The 24,347-nt window shown below is 37.9% G+C and overlaps 1 protein-coding gene across 5 annotated transcripts in view; it reads left to right on the top strand.

Annotated features, from left to right (window-relative positions):
- The window catches only part of LOC150077364 (UDP-N-acetylglucosamine transporter-like), a 392,219-nt gene that overhangs the window by 220,610 nt on the left and 147,262 nt on the right, over window positions 1-24,347 (top strand). Inside the window, exon 7 of one of the 5 annotated variants that reach the window (XM_090386784.1) lies at window positions 7,667-7,681. The exons of the other annotated variants lie outside the window; for them this stretch is intronic. Coding sequence (XP_090242910.1) covers window positions 7,667-7,681 — 15 coding nt within the window. The remainder of the gene's footprint in view (window positions 1-7,666; window positions 7,682-24,347) is intronic. 5 annotated transcript variants of the gene reach the window in all.

The following is a 24,347-nucleotide window of genomic DNA, read 5'->3' on the forward strand; positions in this document are numbered from 1 at the left end:
CCAGACCTGTATACAGTACTCAAGGTGTGGCCTGACCTTATACATTACCTTATACAAAGGAATAATCACCTCTTTATCTCTGCTAGAAAATTTCTTGTATATCATTGACAAGACACCATGAGCTACTCTTGCAGCCCATCTGCACTGCACAGAAAACTTCATATCTGCCTGCACAACCACCCCCAGGTCCTTTTCATTCTCTTCCACTGTCAGTGTAGTACCACAGAGTTGATACGTTGCTCTGGGGTTGCTGTTTCCATTACTTTACATTTGTAGTACTTTACATTTGTCAATGTTAAACTTCATTTGCCACCTCTCATCCCAGCTGCTCAACCTTTCCAGATCCTGTTGCAGCAGCATACAGTCAGTAGTGTCCTTAACATCCCTGCCAATATTTGTATCTACAAACTTGGACATTAAGCTTGATATACCATCATCAATATCATTTATAAATTCAGAAAACAACAATGGACTCAAAACTGAACCCTGAGGGACTCCACTAACAACACTAGTCCATGATGAGCAGTGTCCATTCATTACCACTCTCTGTCTTCTCCACCTCAACCATCCCTTTATCCATAGCAGCAATTTGCCTACAATGCCACACTGCTCCAATTTGTGCAGCAGTCTTCCATGCGCAACAGTATCAAAAGCCTTTCTAAGATCCAAATATATAATATCAAAGTTATTCCCTGCGTCCAGTTCTTTTGTGACTGCATCATAGTATCCAATCAAATTGGTCAAGCAAGACTTTCCCTTAACAAAATCATGCTGTGTCCTAGCTATAACTGAAGTCTTGTCGATGATCCTGCAGTGCTTCTGTAACCAGTGCCTCCATTAATTTTCCTGTAACAGAAGATAAATTCACAGGTCTATAATTACTTGTGTCAGCCTTTGATCCTCCTTTGTGAATTGGGGTCACATTTGCACATCTCCAGTCTATGGATACCTTCCCTGAGTCCAAAGACACTCTCATAATTATGGCTAAGGGTTTGCTTATTTCCTTTGCTGCCTCTTTTAATATAACTGGATTGATCCCATCCACCCCAAGAGCCTTTTTTATGTTTATCCTCAACAATTTCTCCTGCACTTTCCTCTCAGTTATTACAAAATCATCTAGCTCACTGCCAGAGTTTACTTCACCTCTGGCATTCCCCTTCATATGACTACTCATGTGTGAATGTAGATGCAAAATACTCATTTTAGTTTGTTAGCCACCTGAGCAGGATCATGAACTGTTGAACTATCAATATCCAGTGCACCAATCTGATTCATCCCTTTCCTTCTAGAGTTTACATAGGGAAAGTACTCTTGCTTCGTTTCCCAAGGATTTCTCATAATCTGGCTTTGCCTGCCTAATCCCCTTTGTGACTTGGTTACAGACCAGCTTATATCTATCATAGACTTCCACGTCACCCATTAATTTATATGTATCTCATGCATTTTTCTTCTCTGCTATATGTCTCATTGATGGCGCCTCCATAGCCAGGTGGGTAAGAGCAGCAGTGCATAGCACATGCTTCTTGATTAGACCGGGGTTCGAGCCCATCACCACCAAATATGGAGGATGCAGAAAGGTCAGGGAATGACCACCGCATATCCCGGAGCAATATGGCCTTAGTTGCTGATGCTCCTAAAATACTAAAAAAACAACAACATATGTCTCATTAGTTAATCTGACATCCATTTAGGCGTAAACCTTGAATAATATTTCTTACTTGGTATGTAAAGCCTAGTAACCTCCAAGATAAATTCCTTGAATGCTTCCCATTTTGAATTTGCTGTTGATAACACAGAGGCAGCCTCCAAGGCAGAATGCACGCTGCTCCCACAGGAACTAGTAGTTGTTCGTGACTATATTGTCAGGGAAACGGGGAACATGCTTTGTAAAAAGGATAGGTCGAACAGGACCAGGGTACAGTCCAGGTCGAACAGGACCTGGACTGTACTTGTTAATAGGAGAGATTGCTTCTACAGGGATTGGATACACTTAAATAGAAAGGGTGCAAGAATATTTGCTGATGATATCGAGGCAGTGTTAGGTGGGTCGGAAAACTGCTAGCTTGGGGGGAGACAAAGACTAATAGATTAACAGTAGCCACTGGCAGAGGTGAAAGAGATTCTTGCACTGCTTCTATTGGAATGAGCAGAAGCCTGAAAAACAAGATGCAGGATATTTCAGAGACTGCTGGAAGTCATTGCGGTACAAGTAAACACATGGGTTGTGTTAGGGTAGCTAAGAATAGAAACAGGTGCATGTATACTTGCGTGTACACCAATGCTAGGAGTTTAGTAAATAAATTTGATGAATTTGAGGTATTGCTCAAAACATCAAAGGCAGATATTGTTGGGATATCAGAGACGTGGTGTCACACAGATATAAGGGATGCAGAACTGGAATTTGGGGAGTACAACGTCTACAGAAAGGATAGACAGGATAGGAAGGGAGGAGGGGTTATGCTATTAGTTAAAAAACACATAAAATCAAAGGAAGTGAAGCCAGTTGACATCGCTGGACAGTGCAGTGTTGAGTCAGTTTGGTGTGACATAAGCATAGGTAAATCAAAATTGAGAGTAGGAGTGTGCTATAGGCCTAATGACTCTGATAAGTATAATAAGATACTGTACAGGGAAATTGAATGGGCCAGTAAATCAGAGAGTCTTATAATGGGGAATTTTAATTTCCCAGATATTGACTGGAATTTGTGGGTTGCTCACTCACACACTAGCAAGGCTTTTGTGGATTTATTGGATGATTGTTTTCTACACCAGCATGTTCGGGAGGCAACTAGAGGGAGTAATACTCTTGATCTGATTATCAGTAATGATTCTTTATGCATTAAGAATCTGCAGATAAAGGAACCACTAGGTGGCAGTGATCACAGTGTGCTGGAGTGGGATTTACTCAAGGAGGTAACTACCATCAGAGGTAAAGGGTTTTTGCTTTCGTAAAGGCGACTATGATGGTCTGAGACAGTATTTAAATTCTATACAGTGGGACCAACTGATGATGTTACCAACAGCAAATTCAAAATGGGAAGCATTCAAGGAACTAATCTTGGAAGCTATCAGGCTTTACATACCAACCAAGAAATATTGTTCAGGCCTAAATGGTTGTCAGATGAACTAATGAGACATATGGCAGAGAAGAAAAATGCATGGGATACATACAAATTAATGGGTGCATGGAAGCCTATGATAGATATAAGTTGGTCTGTAACCAAGTCACAAAGGAGATTAGGCAGGCAAAGGCAGATTATGAGAAATCCTTGGCAAAGGATGCAAAGAAAAACAGAAAAGAGTTCTTTACCTATTTAAACTCAAGAAGGAAAGGGATGAATCAGATTGGTCCACTGGATGTTGATGGTTCAACAGTTCAGGATCCTGCTCAGGTGGCTAACAATCTAAACGAGTATTTTGCATCTACATTCACACATGAGGAGTTATTCAGGAAGGGGAATGTCGTAGGTGAAGTAAACATTGGCAGTGAGCTAGATGGTTTTCTAATAACTGAGAGGAAAGTGGAGGAGAAATTGTTGAGGATAAACATAAAAAAGGCCCCCTGGGTGGATGGGATCTATCCAGTTATATTAAAGGAGGCAGGAAAAGGAAGTAAGCAAACTCCTAGCCATAATTATGAGAGCTTCTTTGGACTCAGGGGATATACCCATAGACTGGAGATGTGCAAATGTAACCCCAATTCACAAAGGAGGATCAAAGGCTGACACAAGTAATTATAGACCTGTGAGCTTAACTTCTGTTCCAGGAAAATTAATGGAGGCACTGGTTAAAGAAGCACTGCAGGATCATTTAGACAAGACTTCAGTTATAGCTCAGACACAGCATGGTTTTGTTAAGGGGAAGTCTTGCCTGACCAACTTGATTGGATACTATGATGTAGTCACAAAAGAACTGGATGCAGGGAATAACTTTGATATTATATACTTGGATCTTAGAAAGGCTTTTGATACTGTTGCGCATGGAAGACTGCTGCACAAATTGGAGCAGTGTGTCATTGGAGGCAAATTGCTGCTATGGATAAAGGGATGGGTGAGTGGCAGAAGACAGAGAGTGGTAATCAATGGACACTGCTCAACGTGGACTAATAGTATTAGTGGAGTTCCTCCGGGTTCAGTGCTGGGTCCATTGTTGTTTTCTGTATTTATAAATGAAATTGATGATGGTATGTCAAGCTTAATATCCAAGTTTGCAGACGATACAAAGGTTGGCAGGGTTGTTAAGGACACTACTGATGCTATGCTGCTGCAACAGGATCTGGAAAGGTTGAGCAGATGGGCTGAGAGGTGGCAAATGAAGTTTAACATTGACAAATGTAAAGTACTACATATGGGCAACAGTAACCCCAGATCAATGTATCAACTCTGTGGTACTATGCTGACAGTGGTAGAGAATGAAAAGGACCTGGGGGTAATTGTGCAGGCAGATATGAAGTTCTCTGAGAAGTGCAGACGAGCTGCAAGAGTAGCTCATGGTGTCTTGTCAATGATATACAGGAATTTTACTAGCAGGGACAGGGATGTGATTATTTCCTTGTATAAGGCATTGGTCAGGCCACACCTTGAGTACTGTATACAGGTCTGGAGGCCTCATTTCAAGAAGGATGTAGAGCTGCTGGAACGAGTACAAAGAAGGGCAACAAGATTAGTGAATGGAACAAAAGGTTGCTCTTACGAAGAAAGGCTTAAGTTTTGCAAATTACAGAGTCTGGAGACTAGGCATCGGCGAGGTGATCTGATAGAGGTGTATAAGGCTTTGAATGGCTTGAGCATGCTCAATGCCGATGGGATTCTTCCTCTTGCTCAGAATAATCACCTGAGAGGGCATAAATTCAAATTGAGGAAGGACGGATATCGGATAGATGTGCGGAAATTTGCCATTAGCCAGTGGGCAGTTGGTTTGTGGAATAGACTTCCATCACTTGTTGTTGAAGTTGATAGCCTAAACAAATTTAAGGCTCAGCTGGACAGGTATTTCGAACGAACGGAGGGGTGAAATGGGAGTAGTGGTTGTGTGTTTTTTTTTGCTGATACTGAATAAGCTTGCTTTCTTGCATCATATGCCTCTACTAATGCTAATGCTAAATACATCTTCAGTTGGTCCCACAGTATAGAATTTAAATACTGTCTCAGACTATCATAGTAGCCTTTACGAAAGCAAAAACTCGTCCCTTTACCCCTGATTGTAGTTACCTCTTTGTGTAAATACCACTTCAGCACACTGTGATCACTGCCACCTAGTGGTTCTTTTATCTGCAGATTCTTAATGCATGAAGAATCACTATTGATAATCAGATCAAGAGTATTACTCCCTCCAGTTGCGTCCCTAACATGCTGATGTAGAAAACAATCATCCAATAAATCCGCAAAAGCCTTGCTAGTGTGTGAGTGACCAACCCACAAATTCCAGTCAATATCTGGGAAATTAAAATCCCCCATTATAAGACTCTTAGACTGTTTCTTATTATACTCATCAGAGTCATTAGGCCTATAGCACACTCCTACTCTCAATTTTGATCTCCCAATGCTTGTCACACTAAACTGACTCGACACTACACTGTCCAGCGATGTCGACTGGCTTCACTTCCTTCGATTTTATGTTTCTTAATATAACAGCATAATATAATAGCATAACCCCTCCTCCCTTCCTATCCTGTATATCCTTTCCATAGACGTTGTACTCCCCAAATTCCAGTTCTGCATTCCTTATATCTGTGTTACACCACGTCTCTGAGATCCCAACAATATCTGCTTTTGATGTTTTGAGCAATACCTCAAATTCATCAAATTTAATTACCAAAATTCCACCCACCCCAGGTGCCGTTCTTGTGTTTATCTTCAACAGTTTCTCCTCCACTTTACTCTCAGTTATTACAAGATTATCTAGCTTACTGCCAGAGTTGAATATACCTCTGGAATTCCCCTCACTGAATAACTCCTCATGTGTGAATGTCGATGCAAAATATTCATTTAGTTTGTTATCTACCTGAGGAGGATCATCAACAGTTGAACCATCAATATCAAGTGGACCAATCTGATTCATCCCCATCCTTCTAGAATTTACATAAGTAAAGAACTCTTTGCTGTTTTTCTTTACATCCTTTGCCAAAGATTTCTCGTAATCTGCCTTTGCCTTTCCTAACCTCCTTTGTAACTTGGTTACAGGCCAGCTTATATCTATTATAGGCTTCTGTGTCACATGTTAATTTATGTGTATCCCATGCATTTTTCTTCTCTGTTACATGTTTACTTAGTTCATATGACATCCTATTAGGCCTAAATCTTGAACAATATTTCTTTGTTGGTATGAAAATCCTAGTAGTTTCCAAGATTAATTCTTTGGAACAATATTTCTTTATTGGTATGAAAAGCTTAGTAGTTTCCAAGATTAATTCTTTGAATGCTTCCCATTTTGAATTTGCTGTTGGTAACATCATCAGTTGGTTCCACCGTATGGAATTTAAATACTGTCTCAGACCACCATAGTCACCTTTACGAAAGGAAAAACTCTTTCCTTTATCCTTGATTTTAGTTACCTCTTTAAGTAAATCCCGCTTCAGCACACTGATCACTGCCACTTAGTGGTTCCTTTATCTGCAGATTCTTGATTCATGAAGAATCATATCCTTACTGATAATCAAATCAAGAGTATTACCCCCTCTAGTTGACTCCCGAACATGCTGCTGTAGAAAGCAATCATCCAATAAATCGACAAAAGCCTTGCTAGTGTATGAGTGACCAACCCACAAATTCCAGTCAATATCTGGGAAGTTAAAATCCGACATTATAAGACACTAATCTACTGACCCACTCTATTTCTCTGCACAATTTCTCATTAAATCCTCAGATTCATTAGGCCTATAACACATACCTACTCACATTTTTCTTTCCCAGTGCTTATGTCACACCAAACAGACTCAATATTGCATTGTCCACCAACATCAATTAGATGCACTTCCTTAGATTTTATGTGTTTCTTAACTAACAGCATAACCCCTCCTCCCTTCTTGTCCTGTCTGTCCTTTCTGTACACATTGTACTTCCCAAATTCCAGTTCTGCACTGCTTATGCCTCTGTGACACCATGTCTCTGACATCCCAACAATATCTGCCTTTGGTGTCTTGACTAACACTTGAAGCTCATCGAATTTATTCACTATACTCCAAGTATAAATGCAAATATACATGCACCTGTTTCTACTCTTAGTTACTCTAACACAGCCCATGTATTTACTTGTTCCACAATGACTCCCAGCAGTCCTGGAAATTCCCATTGCCTTGCTTTCCAGGCTGCTGCTGCTCAATTGCATTTCAGTGTTAATGTCATATTCACTTCCTTTTAGCCAACATCTTCCATGAGCATTGTCTCATTTCATTATGGAAGGTCTATATCCAACTTCACATTTCTTATGTTTATTTAGTCAGTTTTGAATATTTAGATTCCGTATCCAACTTCACATTTCTTATATTTAGTTAGTCAGTTTTGAATATTTAGATTTCTCATTCTCAGATACCATAAAGATGCTTTTATGCCTCTTCCTTTCACTTTACTTCCCAACTTAGTCAGTGTACTCTTATCGAGTTAGAAGTTCCAGTTGAACTCTCATATTCTTCATAATATATTCCTTGCTGCTTTCTAATTCTTATTAGGAATTCTGATGACCTATTTTTGAAAACCCCAGGAATGGTATCAATGTATGGCTGTCTATGGCTACCCACAAATTTCAGTCAATATCTGAAAAGTTAAAATCCCCCATTATAAGACATTATGATTTACTTCTCCAGCCCACCCATTAGGTCTGTATAGTTGTTTGTTATACACATCACAGTTGTTTGGCCTATAACACACTTCTACTCTCTTCTTTGTCCCCCCAGTGTCTATGTCACACTAAGCTGACTCAACATTGCACTGCCCCCCCCCCCCACATATAGTGCAGCAGTAGGTGCAAAAACTGGCAAGGGGCTTCTAAGGATAAGGATTGTTCAGAGGAACTTGAGGATCTGGCAGACTTGGATATGGGAAATTTGAAGGTATTTGTTTCTAATGAGAAGGAAGGCTTAATTTGTGTTACTCCCAATGCAGAGGGTAAATTATTAGATAAGAGGTAGTGAATGGGTTGCCAAACACAATGTAATGGATAAAAACAGAGGGTAGGCAAGTACACTGTTTCAAATATGGTAAGATAACAAAATTCAAGGGAAGGTTTGAATTTAAGAACAAAGGCAAGCAATTAAGAATATGGAAGTTTGCCCACTTGCACAGTAGCATTATTTTTCTGGATTTCTTGGATTACTATTTTCTGCACTAGCATGTTGGAGAGGTAAGAAGAGAAAGCAATTGTCTTGAGCTGATCAGTAGAGACTTCATGCATTAAGAATATCAAAGTAAAGGAACCACTAGGCAGCAGTGTTATTAATATATATGGATGTGTGGTAAACTTAAAAGATATAACTGCTGTCAAGTATCTTTAAGTGTAAAGGTAAAGGAGGGGATTTTGCTTGGTAGAGAGTTAATCAACAGAATTCGGGGAAGTAATTATAGAAACTACTAAGTTTTTTATACTAAGAGATATTTTTCCTCATCACATAAACTGATAATGCAGAGAAGAAATATGCATGGGTTAAGTAAGCTAAGGCAGATTTTGAGAAGTCTTTTAATAAGAATGAGAAGAAAAGTAGCAAAGAATTCCTTGCTTCTGTTAAAACTAGAATTAAAGAAATGAACTACATTAGCCCACCTATTGATGGGCTAATGTAGTTCATTAGCCCATCTTAAATGGGCTAATGAACCATTTTAAATGGCACAACTATTGATGATCCTGTTCATATTGCTGACAATAAATATTTTGCATCTGTGTTCACCTGCAAAGAACATTTTAGGATTTGGAATACCAGCAGTATTCCAAATTTGTTGAAGCTAAAAGTAAATAACCACATGTGGCTGCTGTGATCTAACAAAATGTATTAAAGAAGGAATCAGAAAGCTTAAGGAAACCCTTAGCTATAATTATGAGGGCATCTTTGGATTTAGAGGAGGTTTCTATGGACTGGAAATGTGTAAATGTACCCCCACGTCACAAAGGGTGGGAATCAGAGGGTGAATTAAAGAGATACAGATGTGTATCCCTTTAATTCACTCTTTAATTCCTTCAATTCCTTTAATTCCCCCTTTAATTCCTTCTTTTCCAAAGAAAATAATGGAGTCATTGAAGAAGTAATCTAAGACCATCTAGACAGAAATGCAATTAAGCAGCAATCGCAGCATGGGTTTTTAAGGGGTGAACGTATCCGACCAATCTGATTGGATATTATAATGCAATAACAAAGTAACTGGATGCAAAAAATAATTTGGATATTGTATATAGGTAGTTCCCAACTTTACAAGTTAATTTGTTCCTAGTGCACACTCATAAAGTGAAAATTCATAAAGCGAGAATTTATATCCTATAGACGTATATTCCTCTTCTCTGTTTCTTGTTATTAACATCACTCTCCATAGTATTACAGTAGAACATCAGTTATCTGGAAGTCAGTTATCCAGAATAATTTGAAAGGCTGATTTTTCTTTTTCTTTATGGTAGTATTTGAGACAAATGTTTATTATGCTACGAGAGTATTTCTATCTGTTTTTTACATCGTATATCTGGTGAAATGTTGGATTAGAAAGACTAATGGGTTTTCTTGGAAACCTCGAGTAATAGAGTTTAGTCATTCATTTCCGTGAACCCAATTTTCCATGACATATTTTGTTCTCTTCATTTCATATTATGTTTAGATTAGGTCCAGATTCAGTAAGAATAATATCGGCTCAAAACTGTGTAATTTATTATTTTTCTCAATAAAATATCAACGAAAACAGCACTGAAATGGGAAGAAAATCAGGAAGAATGTGATATAATCAAATTGTATTATTAAGGAACTTGAGAGATTTAGCAGCAAACAAAAAAAGGTCACAAGAAACGAAACAAAAAACGATCAAACATTATTTTAGAAAATTACTTTAAATTTTTTTCCACAAAATTTACAGTAAAATACCTATCCGAATATACATATGTAAATGTGTGAATTTTTATGTATAAGTTGTTATTATTTTTTAAATTAAATAAATTCATTTTTCTCACACTATTTAAAGTCTTTTTCTTTTACTTTAATGCATTATAATAGAATTTATTTAATTTTACCCTACTTTCTTCCTTCTATCCTGATAGTAACATTCTCCATATAGTTAGGATTATTTTGCTATCCAGAAGAGGGTCTGACAGTAATTTTTCCAGATAACTGACACTCCACTGTACTTCATTAATACTGTGCAGTATTAATAAGGTGGATAAATTTGAAAGACAAGACAGCAAAAATGACGAGCAACACGACCACTCTTTGTAATGTCTGCGTGGTAACTGCTTTTTGTTATGATGTGTTTTTTTTTTTTTTTTTTTTTTGTGGTGCCACTAGTTTGGTATGGCTGCCTTTTTTATGTGCTGTGGATCATCATGTTAATACTTTCAGTTTTCACATGGATACAGGCTTTATGTTAAAATTCTAATTGTATTGAAGTGTGCAACGAAAAAGATTCTTTGGCCCTGCAGCCCCCCATCGAAGTAATGTAAGTACAGTTTTTGAAATACAAAGTAATGCTCATCCCCACTGCTAAGTCTAATTGCTCTGTGCCACATGATGAGCTTAACCTAATATACGTGCTAACAAATCCTGCTTTCCAACATTCTTCAGGCTCACAAACCGACAACAGCTCTGCAAAAACGTCCCTCTGGCTAACTAATGAAGTGTCTTGTTCAATGGAAATCTCATGTACAAAAGCAACCCTCTTACAACTGAAGAAGAACTACTGGCTACAGCCTGCTGTTTTCAATAAACTCATTTTGTCCAGTATCATTAAATGCCCCAGGGGCAAAAAAAAGTGAGAAACAGAAGGATCTGCAACTACAGCATTAATCAAGCACCACTTCGAGTGGCAATTGACTCGACAACAGCAAATGGAGAGGCCAAGTGTAAAAAAAAAAAACCTGTAAGAATTACACCCTGGAACCCATATGCATATCAAACTAAAACAGGACTAATAACATCACTGTGGACCATAGAAAGCAGAGGGAAACTATGCAAAAATTCAGGAAATGTACCTAAGGGAAATCCAACCAAATAAGCCACCTCTACAGGTTAAAACTCTCTTGTAGAACATCAGAAGTATTTGGAATAAAATAAATTCTCTGGAAACTATAACCCTGTCTAATTTCTACGTTCTTATCTGACTCATGGAAACCTGGACTTCATCTGAACAAAAAGATTTCATTATCCCCTCAAACACTGCAGTGGCATCAAGACCCACAAAAAAGGTGGAGGAACCACCATCTTCCTGAAGAATTCATTTGCGATTGCGTCAGAATCCAAATGCACCTCATCTACCTTCAAGGCAATCCACATCAGAACAAAACTGTCAAATAACTTTCTGGACATCATTATCTCCTAAGTCCTCCATGGAAAGATATTCTGAATTTGTAAACTGGGCTATCACTAAAATCTCAAAAAACAACTCCATCATTATTGGAGGGGATTTTAATTTGCCGCTACCATCTAGTGATATGTCTAAATTTGTAACATCACAGTTTGAAAGTCTAAATTTAAAGCCTTTAACTTCATAACCCACCAGAGGTAACAACACACTCAACCAAATTTTCTTTAATGCTCCTAAGTCTTCTGAACTTCCACTCTTAATTGCATTCGAATCTAACCATGATCCAATTTCAAAAATACTGTCCTTCAACATCCTATCCCAGTGCGAAAAGAATCCAGTCTACAAAAAGAAATCATTTAACCTAAAACATTTAAAACAGGACATCTGCCTAGAGCTGCTAAGCCTCTACTCTTGGGACAGTTTAGTCAACTGTCCTACAGAATGGACATACACATTCTTCTCGACTCAGTTGGCCTCAATCTCAAAAATCGCAGCATCAAAAATCATTTCTCCTTCTTTCAACTCAAATGTTTGGTGGACACCACAACCTGAGTCCATTTTTAAATTAAAGCAAAAGTCTTTCAGGAACTTTAAAAAATCTAACTCGGAAAATGATTATCTAAATTTCTTAACTCACCATAATAAGTTTAACAAACTAAAGAGGAAAGAAATCCAACTATTTACAGCTAATAGGATTAAGAAAAACACAACAATATACCCCAAAATATCCCATCCACTACCATCAGATTTAAACTTCAACTGCTGGTTGGAACACAACTCGTTTCAACAGCAAAATAAATTCCTGCCCAGAATTTAAAGAATGTATGCCATGTATCAACAAATTAAGCACTATTGCCGTCTCGAAAGAGGCAATGAAAAACACAATTAAAAATCTCCCTTCCAGAGGTACCGCAGGACATGACAATATACCGATCTTCATGATCAAAATCGCTAATGGCCTGATTGAAAAAGAAGACCAGAAGGACATTCTAGACCTTCTGGTCTTCTTTTTCAATCAGGCCATAAATAAAAACTTTTTTTCTCCAGAATGGGTTTACTACAAAATTTTCCCACTACCAAAATGCAAAAACAATAAAGATATATGCTACCAACAGTGAGGAAGCAACTCTTCCCAATACATCATAACCAGATTTACTACAAAATTATGAGAAGATCTGCATCGACCAACCTCCTCACAAAAAACCAAATAATCCCGAAGGCTCCCAATTCTAAAAATCAAATTGATATAATTTACACAGACATCAGCTCTGCATTCGATACAGTCTCCACACACACACTCTCTTCTATAGTTTTACCTCATGAGTGGTAACCTATTAAATCTCTTTGCCATCCTCCTCAAAGAAAGGGTCCGATAGCAGACTTCAAAAACAAATCCTATCGGGCCATTTGCTCATCTGGAATCCCCTAGGGCCGGACACTATCGGCAATAATGTTCTCTGCAATCCTCCAATCATTTTTACTAACCCATAACCATGTAATGTCTTATGTGGAAAATGTTAATCAGTTAAATTCACTGAAGAGCTAATCTGTAACACCCTCCAAGAGTTCACTTTATACCTCAAAGGGCGCCTCCGTAGCCAGGTGAGCAGGAGCAGCAGTGCGTAGCACACGCTTCTTGATTAAACAGGGGTTTGAGCCCGTGACCACCAAATATGGAGGATGCGGAAAGGTCAGGGAATGACCACTGCATATGCCGGAAGCAATATTGCCTTAGTTGCTAATGCTCCCAAAATAACAATAACATAACAACTTATACCTCAAATCTTTCAATCTCGAACTCAACCCCTCAAAATCCAGTCATCTCCAAATCTCGCTTAAAACGAGCATCTTTCTGATAACCGCTTTCCTGAATGCCCAAACAATTCCTATCGTAACCGACCATATGGATCTGAGAATTTTCTATGGCTCAAAATTCAACTTCGCTACTCATATGAACTACCTGTCCAAAAACTCACAAGAGCCATTTGGCTGGCAAAACAAAACCTTCAACATGTACACTCTGCCCACGTTATAATACAATTCTTTTCAAAAATCATCAAGCCAAAAATTCTCTATGCTTCGCCTGTCTGGGCCAGTGTGGCCAATGCAAATTTCAAAAAGATCTCTTCCCTCGAATACTGGTTTCTTAAATGGACTTTCTTCAAGTCCAGCTATGAACCTGTTTCTTCCCAAACTTTCATGGTTGACTACTCCGACTTTTCACATTCAATCTGGTTCAACAACCTTTCTTTCTTTACAGAACCGTACAATGCGGACACATTGATTGTCCAGAAATTTGGGAAGTTATAGCTTGGAGAATCCCCAGGAAAGCAGCAAGATTCAAACTACACTAGTCCTTTTACTAAACCAACTCTGTTTAATGGAAAGGTACTTCCAATTCAACACTCTGTTCTTTGTCAATGGTTTGAATATACAGGGTGTCTCAAAAATATTGGTACAAACGTTTAGGGGAGGTAGGTAACATCTAAAGGAATGTGAATCAAATAGGAACCCATAACCGGAAATGTCGCTGTAGGTCAGTAGACAGCGCGGTAGTCACCGCACGAAGAGCATGCATCGATATATGAACTGTGAGCTGGCAGACATGCACCTAGTGTATGGATTAGCAGAGGGCAATGGACAAGCCGCTCAACGAATTTATGGAGAACGCTTCCCAGACAGATATGTACTGGACCACCATTTGTTTGCGCTTGTCCATCAAAATTTGTGCGATTATGGGTCATTTAGGGGTAACAGGAGTAGTGCGGTCAGACGACGTTTGATGCGAACTCCCACCATGGAAGAAAGTTTGTTGAATGCCATCCAGAATAATCCTACTACCAGCACACGTGCCATTGCCTCTGCCTTAGGAGTGTCTCATTGCAGTGTACAGTGTGTCTGGCATGACGATTCCTTACACCCCTTTCATCTCCAAAGGATTCAGTTACTGCTCCCCCAAGATCATCCTGCACGTGTGACTTTTGCGCAGTGGTTTCTCCAAGAAAGTGTTCAAGACTTGAATTTTCCAGCCTATGTTTTGTTAACGGATGAGTCTTATTTCACCCGGGAAGGCTTATTCAATCAGCACAATGCTCATGTGTGGGCTCGCAACAACCCACACGGTGTGTGCCCCCATGCGGCACAACATCGCTTCGCAATAAATGTGTGGGCAGATATGGTCGGTGACTGCTTAGTCGGCCCATACCTGTTACCATCCCGCATAAACTCTGCTAAATATCGGATCTTTCTTGAACAAGTTCTACCAGGGTTACTTGATGATGTTCCAGCAAATGTGAGACATAACATTTGGTTCCAACATGACAGGGCGCCTCCCCGTTATGGAAGGTGTGTTCTTGACATTTGAACAAGTGTTTTGGGCATCATTGGATTGGCTGTGGTGGACCCGTTGCCTGTCCCCCATGCTCACCTGATTTATCAAGCCTTGATTTCTTTCTGTGGGGGGGGGGTCCTCAAATCTATCGTGTATGAATCACCTGTGGAGACAGAAATGGATCTCATGGCGAGACTCATCTGCGCTGCTGCTACTGTCAAAGAAACTCCAGGTCCGCCAATCCATGCTGCGTCGGTGTCACGCATGCATCGCGTCTCGTGGTGGAACCTTCGAGCATCTGTTGTAACATCATGAAATGCATCTATCTCGTACTCCATTGCTAATATTATGTCAAATAAATGTTATGTATAGCTTAGCTTAATTTTCAGCACTCACCTCATAGTAATCCGCTTAGCTGGTGGAGGGTTTTACCACATACATAGTGGTTATAGGATTCTAATATATCATGGGGATTATGGGTTTAAATTAAGTTATGGGCTAAAAAATTTTTGAGAAAGGAGGGTGCACCTTCCATGGTTGCCTAATTAAATTAAATTAAATGAAGAGAAAAAAGGAAAGGAAAATATAAGCTAATAATCGCGCACGAGCGACTTTCGAGTTTCCTCGTCTTCAGTTAGCTATAGTGGAGGGGGGGAAGAGAGCGCGCTTGTGTTATATACGGGTTGGGTTCCCGAAATGCATTTCAGTGCACGTGGAAATTTAATACGTGCTAAATTCCAAATGGGGGAAAAATTGGCGGGAATCTTTTTGTTTAACACGTTGAGTGATGTATGGCGCTTAAACCATTCAATAACGAGGGCTTCGTTTTCAAGGATTTTGTAGCTAGAATTTAATTTAATTACTGTGATGGCTGAATCGATGAGTGGATTGTGATTTTGAGATTGAACATGTTGTGTTAGTTCTGTACTTGCCGAATTAGTTTTGAAGCTATTAAAGTGGTAGTATGCACGCGTGTTGGAAATTTTTGATGTCCCGAATTTTGCTGTTGTACTGCCTATGTAACATGCTTGGCATTCTGATTGGCATCTGATCAAATATATAATGTTGTTGTAGTCTTGTGTCTCGTACTCGTGTGTTGTTTTGTATGAATTGAATTTGGAACTTAATTTGTTGTAAGATGTGAATATTAATTTGATGTCTGTATTTTTAAAAATCTGTTGAAGTCTCCTAGCATATTGTTGATGATATGGGAGCGCGATAAGGGGTTTATGTATCTTATTCTTGTTCACGTGGTTAATAATTTTGTTTGGGTTATTTGTGTTATTATGAACTTTGGTGATGGTTTCTTTTATTAGTTGTGGTGGGTATTTTCTGTCGGTGAATTTTTTGGTGAGGTATTGTAATTCTACAGATAGGTCTGTTTGTGTGTGGCTATATTTTACAGCGTTGTATATCTGGTTGTATATAACTGCTTTTTTGATGTATAGAGGGTGGTGTGAGTGGTAATGTAAGAATTTTCCTGTATGCGTGTTTTTTCTGTATATTTTGGTGCCTAAAGATGTGTTTAGTTTGTATATAGTGAGGTTTAGAAAATTAATTTTATTATCGTTTTCTACTTCGAGGGTAAATTTGAGTCTTTCGTGTGTTGTGTTGAAGGTGTTCAGTAAAGTGTCGATGGTGGTTCTGTTGCCTATTAAGAGGACGTCGTCTGCATACCTCATGTATAGTTTAATTCCTGGGGGAAAGGGTTGGAGAATTTTTTCTTCGATGGATGCGAGGTAGATCTCGGATAAAGGGGCAGAGATACCGAGGCCCATGGGAAGGCCGAAAATTTGTTCGTAGACGTTATTTTGGAATGTAAATTGTTTGGCGTCAAGTAACAGTGATGTGAGGTCTAAAATATCCTTAATGTTTAAGTCGGTACGTTAGAAAATTAATTTTCTAAACCTCACTATATACAAACTAAACACATCTTTAGGCACCAAAATATACAGAAAAAACACGCATACAGGAAAATTCTTACATTACCACTCACACCACCCTCTATACATCAAAAAAGCAGTTATATACAACCAGATATACAACGCTGTAAAATATAGCCACACACAAACAGACCTATCTGTAGAATTACAATACCTCACCAAAAAATTCACCGACAGAAAATACCCACGACAACTAATAAAAGAAACCATCACCAAAGTTCATAATAACACAAATAACCCAAACAAAATTATTAACCACGTGAACAAGAATAAGATACATAAACCCCTTATCGCGCTCCCATATCATCAACAATATGCTAGGAGACTTCAACAGATTTTTAAAAATACAGACATCAAATTAATATTCACATCTTACAACAAATTAAGTTCCAAATTCAATTCATACAAAACAACACACGAGTACGAGACACAAGACTACAACAACATTATATATTTGATCAGATGCCAATCAGAATGCCAAGCATGTTACATAGGCAGTACAACAGCAAAATTCGGGACATCAAAAATTTCCAACACGCGTGCATACTACCACTTTAATAGCTTCAAAACTAATTCGGCAAGTACAGAACTAACACAACATGTCCAATCTCAAAATCACAATCCACTCATCGATTCAGCCATCACAGTAATTAAATTAAATTCTAGCTACAAAATCCTTGAAAACGAAGCCCTCGTTATTGAATGGTTTAAGCGCCATACATCACTCAACGTGTTAAACAAAAAGATTCCCGCCAATTTTTCCCCCATTTGGAATTTAGCACGTATTAAATTTCCACGTGCACTGAAATGCATTTCGGGAACCCAACCCGTATATAACACAAGCGCGCTCTCTTCCCCCCCTCCACTATAGCTAACTGAAGACGAGGAAACTCGAAAGTCGCTCGTGCGCGATTATTAGCTTATATTTTCCTTTCCTTTTTTCTCTTCATTTAATTTAATTTAATTAGGCAACCATGGAAGGTGCACCCTCCTTTCTCAAAAATTTTTTAGCCCATAACTTAATTTAAACCCATAATCCCCATGATATATTAGAATCCTATAACCACTATGTATGTGGTAAAACCCTCCACCAGCTAAGCGGATTACTATGAGGTGAGTGCTGAAAATTAAGCTAAGCTATACATAAGATCTAGTTATTACATTACAGCACATAAAGACTTCTTAAAACAATCAAGAGTCAAATAAATGTTTGCCACTAATTACTGTCTTGTGTCATTTCTGCTTCTTGTGCCTCTGCTACTACTTTCCCATGACGTTTCCGGTCATGGGTTCCTATGCGATTCACATTCCTTTAGATGCTACCTACCTCCCCTAAACGTTTCTACCAATATTTTTGAGACACCCTGTAGACTTGATCTTAATAGTCCAAAACAGAGCTCTCCTGTCACAAGCGGCTAAACTCATACTAACAAATCTCCACCGAACTAAATATAACCACAATGTTACATCCTTCCTCTCCTTTCATCCTGACTTTACAGTCTAGATATCTAGGGAAGCATACACCTTCCACTCATCAGATAACTCTGGTATTTTATGTTTTCTTCAATTGCAGTTTCATGCATTAGCTGATCTCGAGAATTTAGTGATAGCCAAGTCACGCAGTTGTGTGCAGTTGCCTTTCCTATTGTACTCTTTTCTAATTAGCATTAGTAGAGGCATACGATGCAAGAAAGCAAGCTTATACAGCATCAGCAAAAAAAAAAAAAAAAAAAAAAAAAAAAAACCACTCCCATTTCACCCCTCCTTTTTTGTTCAAAATACCTGTCCAGCTGAGCCTTAAATTTATTTAGGCTATCAACTTCCACAACAAGGAATGGAAGTGTGTTCCACCGACCAACTACCCACTGGCCAAAGGCAAACTTCCGCACATCTATCCTACATCTGTCTTTCCTCAATTTGAATTTATGCCCTCTCACTCAAGTGATTATTCTGAGCAAGAGGAAGAATCCCATCAGCATTAAGCATGCTCAAACCATTCAAGGCTTTTTACACCTCAATCAGATCACTTTGCTGGTGCCTAGTCGTCAGACACTGTAATTTGCAAAATTTAAGCCTTTCTTCCTAAGAGCAACCCTTTGTTCCATTCTCTAATCTTGTTTCCCTTCTCTGTACTCATTCCAACAGCTCTACATCCTTCTCAAAATGAGGTCCCCAGACCTGTATACAGTACTCAAGGTGCCGGCTGACCATTGCCTTATACAAGGGGATAATCATCCCCTTATCCCTGCTAGAAAAATTCCTGTATATCATTGACAAGGCACTATGAGCTACTCTTGCAGACCGTCTGCACTACTCAGAAAACTTCATATCTGCCTGCACAATTACCCCCAGGTCTTTTCCGTTCTGTATGTGTCTTTATGCTTTAATGTAAGCTCCTATAGTTGTTGCGTTAGCTGTCCCGGGGCAAGCTCAGCATTCTCAGCATGTTTTTTGTACTATATTGATGGTACATCTCCAAATGGCCATGTTAGTCTGGCACCTTGTGCAGGATGCCTCTTGGACAAACCTGCAAGCATTGGCTTGTCTGGAGCTGTTGTCTCTATGCATAATAGGAACGAGTGACCGAGAGCTAATAAACAGAATTTATTTATGTAGCCAGTTAAACATTCTTGTTTGCCTGAACAAACAAACAAACAAACACATGCACAGTAGTAGTGTATTGTATAACTATGCGCATGGTTTAAAATGCTGTATTTATGAATGTTTAGCATTTTATTTATTGCAATTAATGTTCATATTTTTTATTTTATTGATACTTGATACTTGGGGGATAAAAAAGAACTCATAAAGCGGGAACTGTATGTACTTATAGATTTCAGAAAAGCTTTTGTGTATAAAAGACTGCTGTATAAATTGGAGAAGTTTCTCATTTTGAGTATGGTAGATATAGGGATGATTGAGCAGGAAAAGACATAGTAGTTTTTGAATGGCACTACTCTTCAAGTATTGCCAATTGAAAATTGGTGGGAGTCACCCAGAGTTCAGTGCTGAGCACATTGTTGTTTTCAGTACTTTTAATGATGTTGTTGAAGACATATCAGGCTTAATGTTCAATTTTGCAGTTGTTTAGCTTAATGATATACAGAAATTTTTCCAGCAGGGATAAGGAGGTGATGATCCTGTTGTATATAGCAATGGTTAGGCCACATTGTGAGTACTATATGCAGGCCTGGAAGCCTCAGTTTAGGAAGGTTGTGGCTCTGTTGAAATGGGTAAAGAGAAGGGCAACAAGGTCGGTCAGTTGGGGAACAAAATTGTGCCCTTACCAAGAAAGGCCTCAATTCTGCAAATTGCAGTGTCTGGGAACTAGGCACCTCTGAGAGGATTAGATTTCAATGTTTAAGAGCCGGAATGGATTTACTAAGCTAAATGCTGATGTCCAATTTCCTCTTGTGCAGAAAATTCACATGAGGAGGATATATATATTTAAATTGAGGAAAGATGGTTGAAGGATAGAGATGCAGAAATCTGCTTTCAGCCACAGCTGATCATTGGAATGAACTTTCGTCTGGTGTTTCACAAGTGAGTGAGATAGCGCTTGTTTTTTCCTAGTCTGATGCTCTATAACAGGGGTGGGCACGCATGAGGTCAATGAGAGCCGCATTCTGGTTTTTCATATATTATATTAATTGTAAAGAGCCACACCATAGTTACATAGTATTAAATACACAAATTCAAATTTAATTTAATTTAATTAATATGATTACATATTCTACACAAGTCTTAAGTGCTATATAAAGTATACATATATAAGAAAATATAATTAATAGAAAGAAAATACAAAATAATTATTTCAAAATTTTAATAATAAAAATAAAATATAACAAAAATGCATTAATAAAAAGTATAACATTTAACGAAGACCTTTTGTCAAATCTTTGACATTTGGCGTAAAATTGGTTAAAGCCGTTCGCAGCAATTCAGTGAGATGATGATTGGTCAACTGTGAACGATATTTTGAATTCACGAACTTCATTATGGAGTACAAAGATTCACAGCAATATGTTGTACCAAAAATTTAAATTAGACGGCAAGCAGCTTTCTTTAAATGTGGATATTTTGATTCTGGCATGAGTTTCCAAAATTCAATTATAGAAGTAGATTTGTGCTGCATTTGCAATGCCTGATCCTCTTTCATCTCTAATAACTCCAATTCCCCAGCCACTTTTTCAACAAGTATTATTTTAGAAATTGGAAATCCATCTTCAATAAATATCACAAATAAATGGGTTCACAAAATATGCAAATGTAGATTTCAAACTTTTCAAATCTTCAAACCTATGTTTGAAATCTGCTTGCAATTCTTCCAATTTTTCTTTGTATTCATCAAACTTTTCTTCTTTGATATTAAATATATTTGCTTTTACTCGTGGAAAATGATTAAATATTTTGTTCTTAAGATCATACACAAAAAGCCGAAGTTTAGCTTCAAAACTAAATACAGTTTGTGACAAATCAATAATAATTTTTTCCTTTCCTTGTAAAGCCAAATTAAGTGTTTGCAAATGTTCTATAATGTCTGTAAGGAACATTAAGTCAGAAAGCCAAGTTTCATTTTCTAATTCTGGGTATTTTTTTCCTTTTTCTTTTGTAAATGTTATGATAGGTTTTAGGAGTTCCACAAAACGGCTCAAAACATTGTAAGTTGACAGCCATCTTACAAACATACCATAGGGATAAATCACTGGGCAATTCATCTGTTTCGTCATTCACTCGCAACTCTTCTAAAAAGTTCTTAAATCAATGATGTGTTTTGGCATTTGTTCTAATAAAATTCACAATCTGCAAAACAATCTTCCACACATTTTCGTATTTGAAGTACTTCGCTATGAGATGCTTGTGGTTAATTATGCATTGAAGAGGTAAGAAATGTGGAATTTTAGGATCGTTAAGACCAATGAGACCTTGGTTTTTCCTTATCACTGCAGGCGCTCCGTCAGTCACAACGCTTACAAGTTTATCACGAGGCAATTCAAACCTGTTCATTACTTCATCAAGCGCATTTCTAACATCGATACTGCGAGTTGTTTCGATAAGAGCTACTAGGTCTAACATTTCTTCCTTTGTATGTCTGCAGATACATAGCGGACAAAAACGAGTCTACAGACATTCAGGATGTTCCAATTGTGGAACATCCTGAATGTCTGTAGACTCGAGAACTACACTAAATGCTGTACAATTTTTCAAATCATACATCAAACTTATTTTCAACATTTTTACTAATTTCACCAATACGACGCTCATTTGTACAGCGTGACATAGGAACCTGTGCGATCAATTTATGCAGTTTTGTATTATCTGGATCCAAAACTTTAACCACTTCTTCCAAGTTTCTTTTAATAAATTCTCCTTCTCCATATGGACGTTTGGCATGAGCAATATTGCAAGCTATCAAAAATCTAGCTTCATTTGCTCTGTCATCTTCGTGACTAAAAGAAGACAAGAGTCCTTGTTGCTTATGAAGACCAGTTTGCAAGGACTTAAGTTTCTCTGTTCGCAACTTTGAATTGAGTGGATATTGAGTTGTAAAGTGGGATGATTTACTTCGTAATGTCGACGTAAATTGCTTACTTTGTAGTTTGCAATTGTAACTTTACAAATAAAACACGACTTTCCATTATTGTCAATAAAAGCAAAATTTTCTACCCATTCTTGAAAGATTCTATTTTCTTGTTCGTATTTTCATTTTTTTGATATTTTCTGAGGTCATGTTATCAAAAAATTTAAAAAAATTTAATTTCAAGGTCTGAAATTGAAACTCTTATGATAGGTTTGGTCACATTTTCTACCCACTCCCGGTGTAGTGTTGCACAAGTCCGCTGATGGCGCCAGCAGTGTAAATGCGTGCGGATTTATTTATAATCAAAATAAAAATAGCAAAATATCTAGACATAAAAAAAAATAAACACAACATAAAATCCGTATAACAAAATATTAGTTACTTAGTTAATCTAACTAGATTCAGTGAAAAAAGTTCTGAAATAATAAAAAAAAACTGGATTTAAATTTTCAATATGAGCTGCACTTAACTCAACGAATGGTGCCTCTGTAGCCAGGTGGGCAGGAGCGGCAGTGCGTAGCACACGCTTCTTGATTAGGCCGGGGTTCGAGCCCGTAACCACCAAATATGGAGGATGCGGAAAGGTCAGGGAATGACCACCGCATATCCCCGGAGCAATATGGCCTTAGTTGCTAATGCTCCTAAAAAAAAAAAACCAAATAACAAAATTAACTCAATGAAGAGCCGCATTTGCCTACCATTGCTCTATAAACTTGCTTCCTTGCAACGTTTGCCAATACTAACACTTTCTTTGTAAGAATATCCTTTTGTGTGCCTTGAATATAGTTTCACTTCTCTGAATCCATTCCATCAGACTAGTATGCCATACTTCAGGTGTAGTCTAGCCATTGTATTATACAATGAGGATAATAACCTCCATGTCTCTGCTGGAAAAATTCCTGTATATCATTGACAGAACCTCATGAGCTACCCTAACATCCTGTCCGCACTGCTGAGAACAGGCAGATTTCATGTTACTTGTCAGATTTCATGTTCCTAGGTCATTTTTTATTCTTCATCATCTTGAATGCAGTACCACACAAATGGTATGTTATCTTGGAATCGATATGTACTGCAACTGATTTGTAGTACAATAAAGTTATCAATTTTAAAGTTCAATCGCAACCACTTCTGAGCCTATCTATGTAGTTTAGGTCTTGTTGCAGTAGTATGTTGGGCGAGCCTTAGGCTGATTGGACCCAACCAGGCCCCGCACTCTTGTGGCCCCGTGCATGGCAGAAAAAAATTAAATGAAAAAAGGAAAAAAGAAAAGATGAAAAAAAGAGGTAAATGAAAAGAAAAAAAAAAAAAGAGAAAGAAAATTTTTTTTTTTTTTTAGTTTAGTTAAAGAATTGATTTTAAAGCATATTTAAATTGTGCGGGGCTCCTGTAAAACCTGAAACAGTGACTTTTTTTTTACATGTGTTTAGAAAATATGATTAGCATTTTATCAGAGAAAAATAGTGTTTTTATTTTTTATTATTATCTTTATCTTTTTTTTTTTTCCAGTTTATAATATGTGAAAAGCGAAGTCTGTATAAGGTGTGGAAATTTTGGCCATTATTTAGAGGTAATTATTTCAAGGCCAGTTTCTACACAACCCTTGAAATATCAAAAGTAATTAATTTTCATACATGTATACCCCACCTTATGTGTGAGGTATACATGTATGAAAATTAATTACTTTCGTCCGGCACCCGCTGTATGGCTGAGAAACCCCACTCGCCCTGCCGAATGCAATATGCATCGATATAAAGTTGTTTTGTAATATTGGTATGTTTTTTATTTGAATAATTGTGATCCTTATGTAGGTCAGTAAAATTTATTTTATTCTTCATTTTATTTATTGAGTTGGAGCTGGAACACAACACAAACCCAGTGGCATAGCTATTCCAATGCGGATGCAGTAGGGTTGAGCTTGAAAGGGGCCCGTGAAATTTGGATGACAAATTCATTTCTCAAGGTAATTATTATTATTAGCCAATGGTGCAAGGAAGCCCAAGGCTTAG

The sequence above is a fragment of the Mastigoproctus giganteus genome, chromosome 12 (genome assembly GCF_048544385.1).
Source record: "Mastigoproctus giganteus isolate SK-2022 chromosome 12, ASM4854438v1, whole genome shotgun sequence".
Classification (NCBI taxonomy): Eukaryota; Metazoa; Arthropoda; class Arachnida; order Uropygi; family Thelyphonidae; genus Mastigoproctus; species Mastigoproctus giganteus.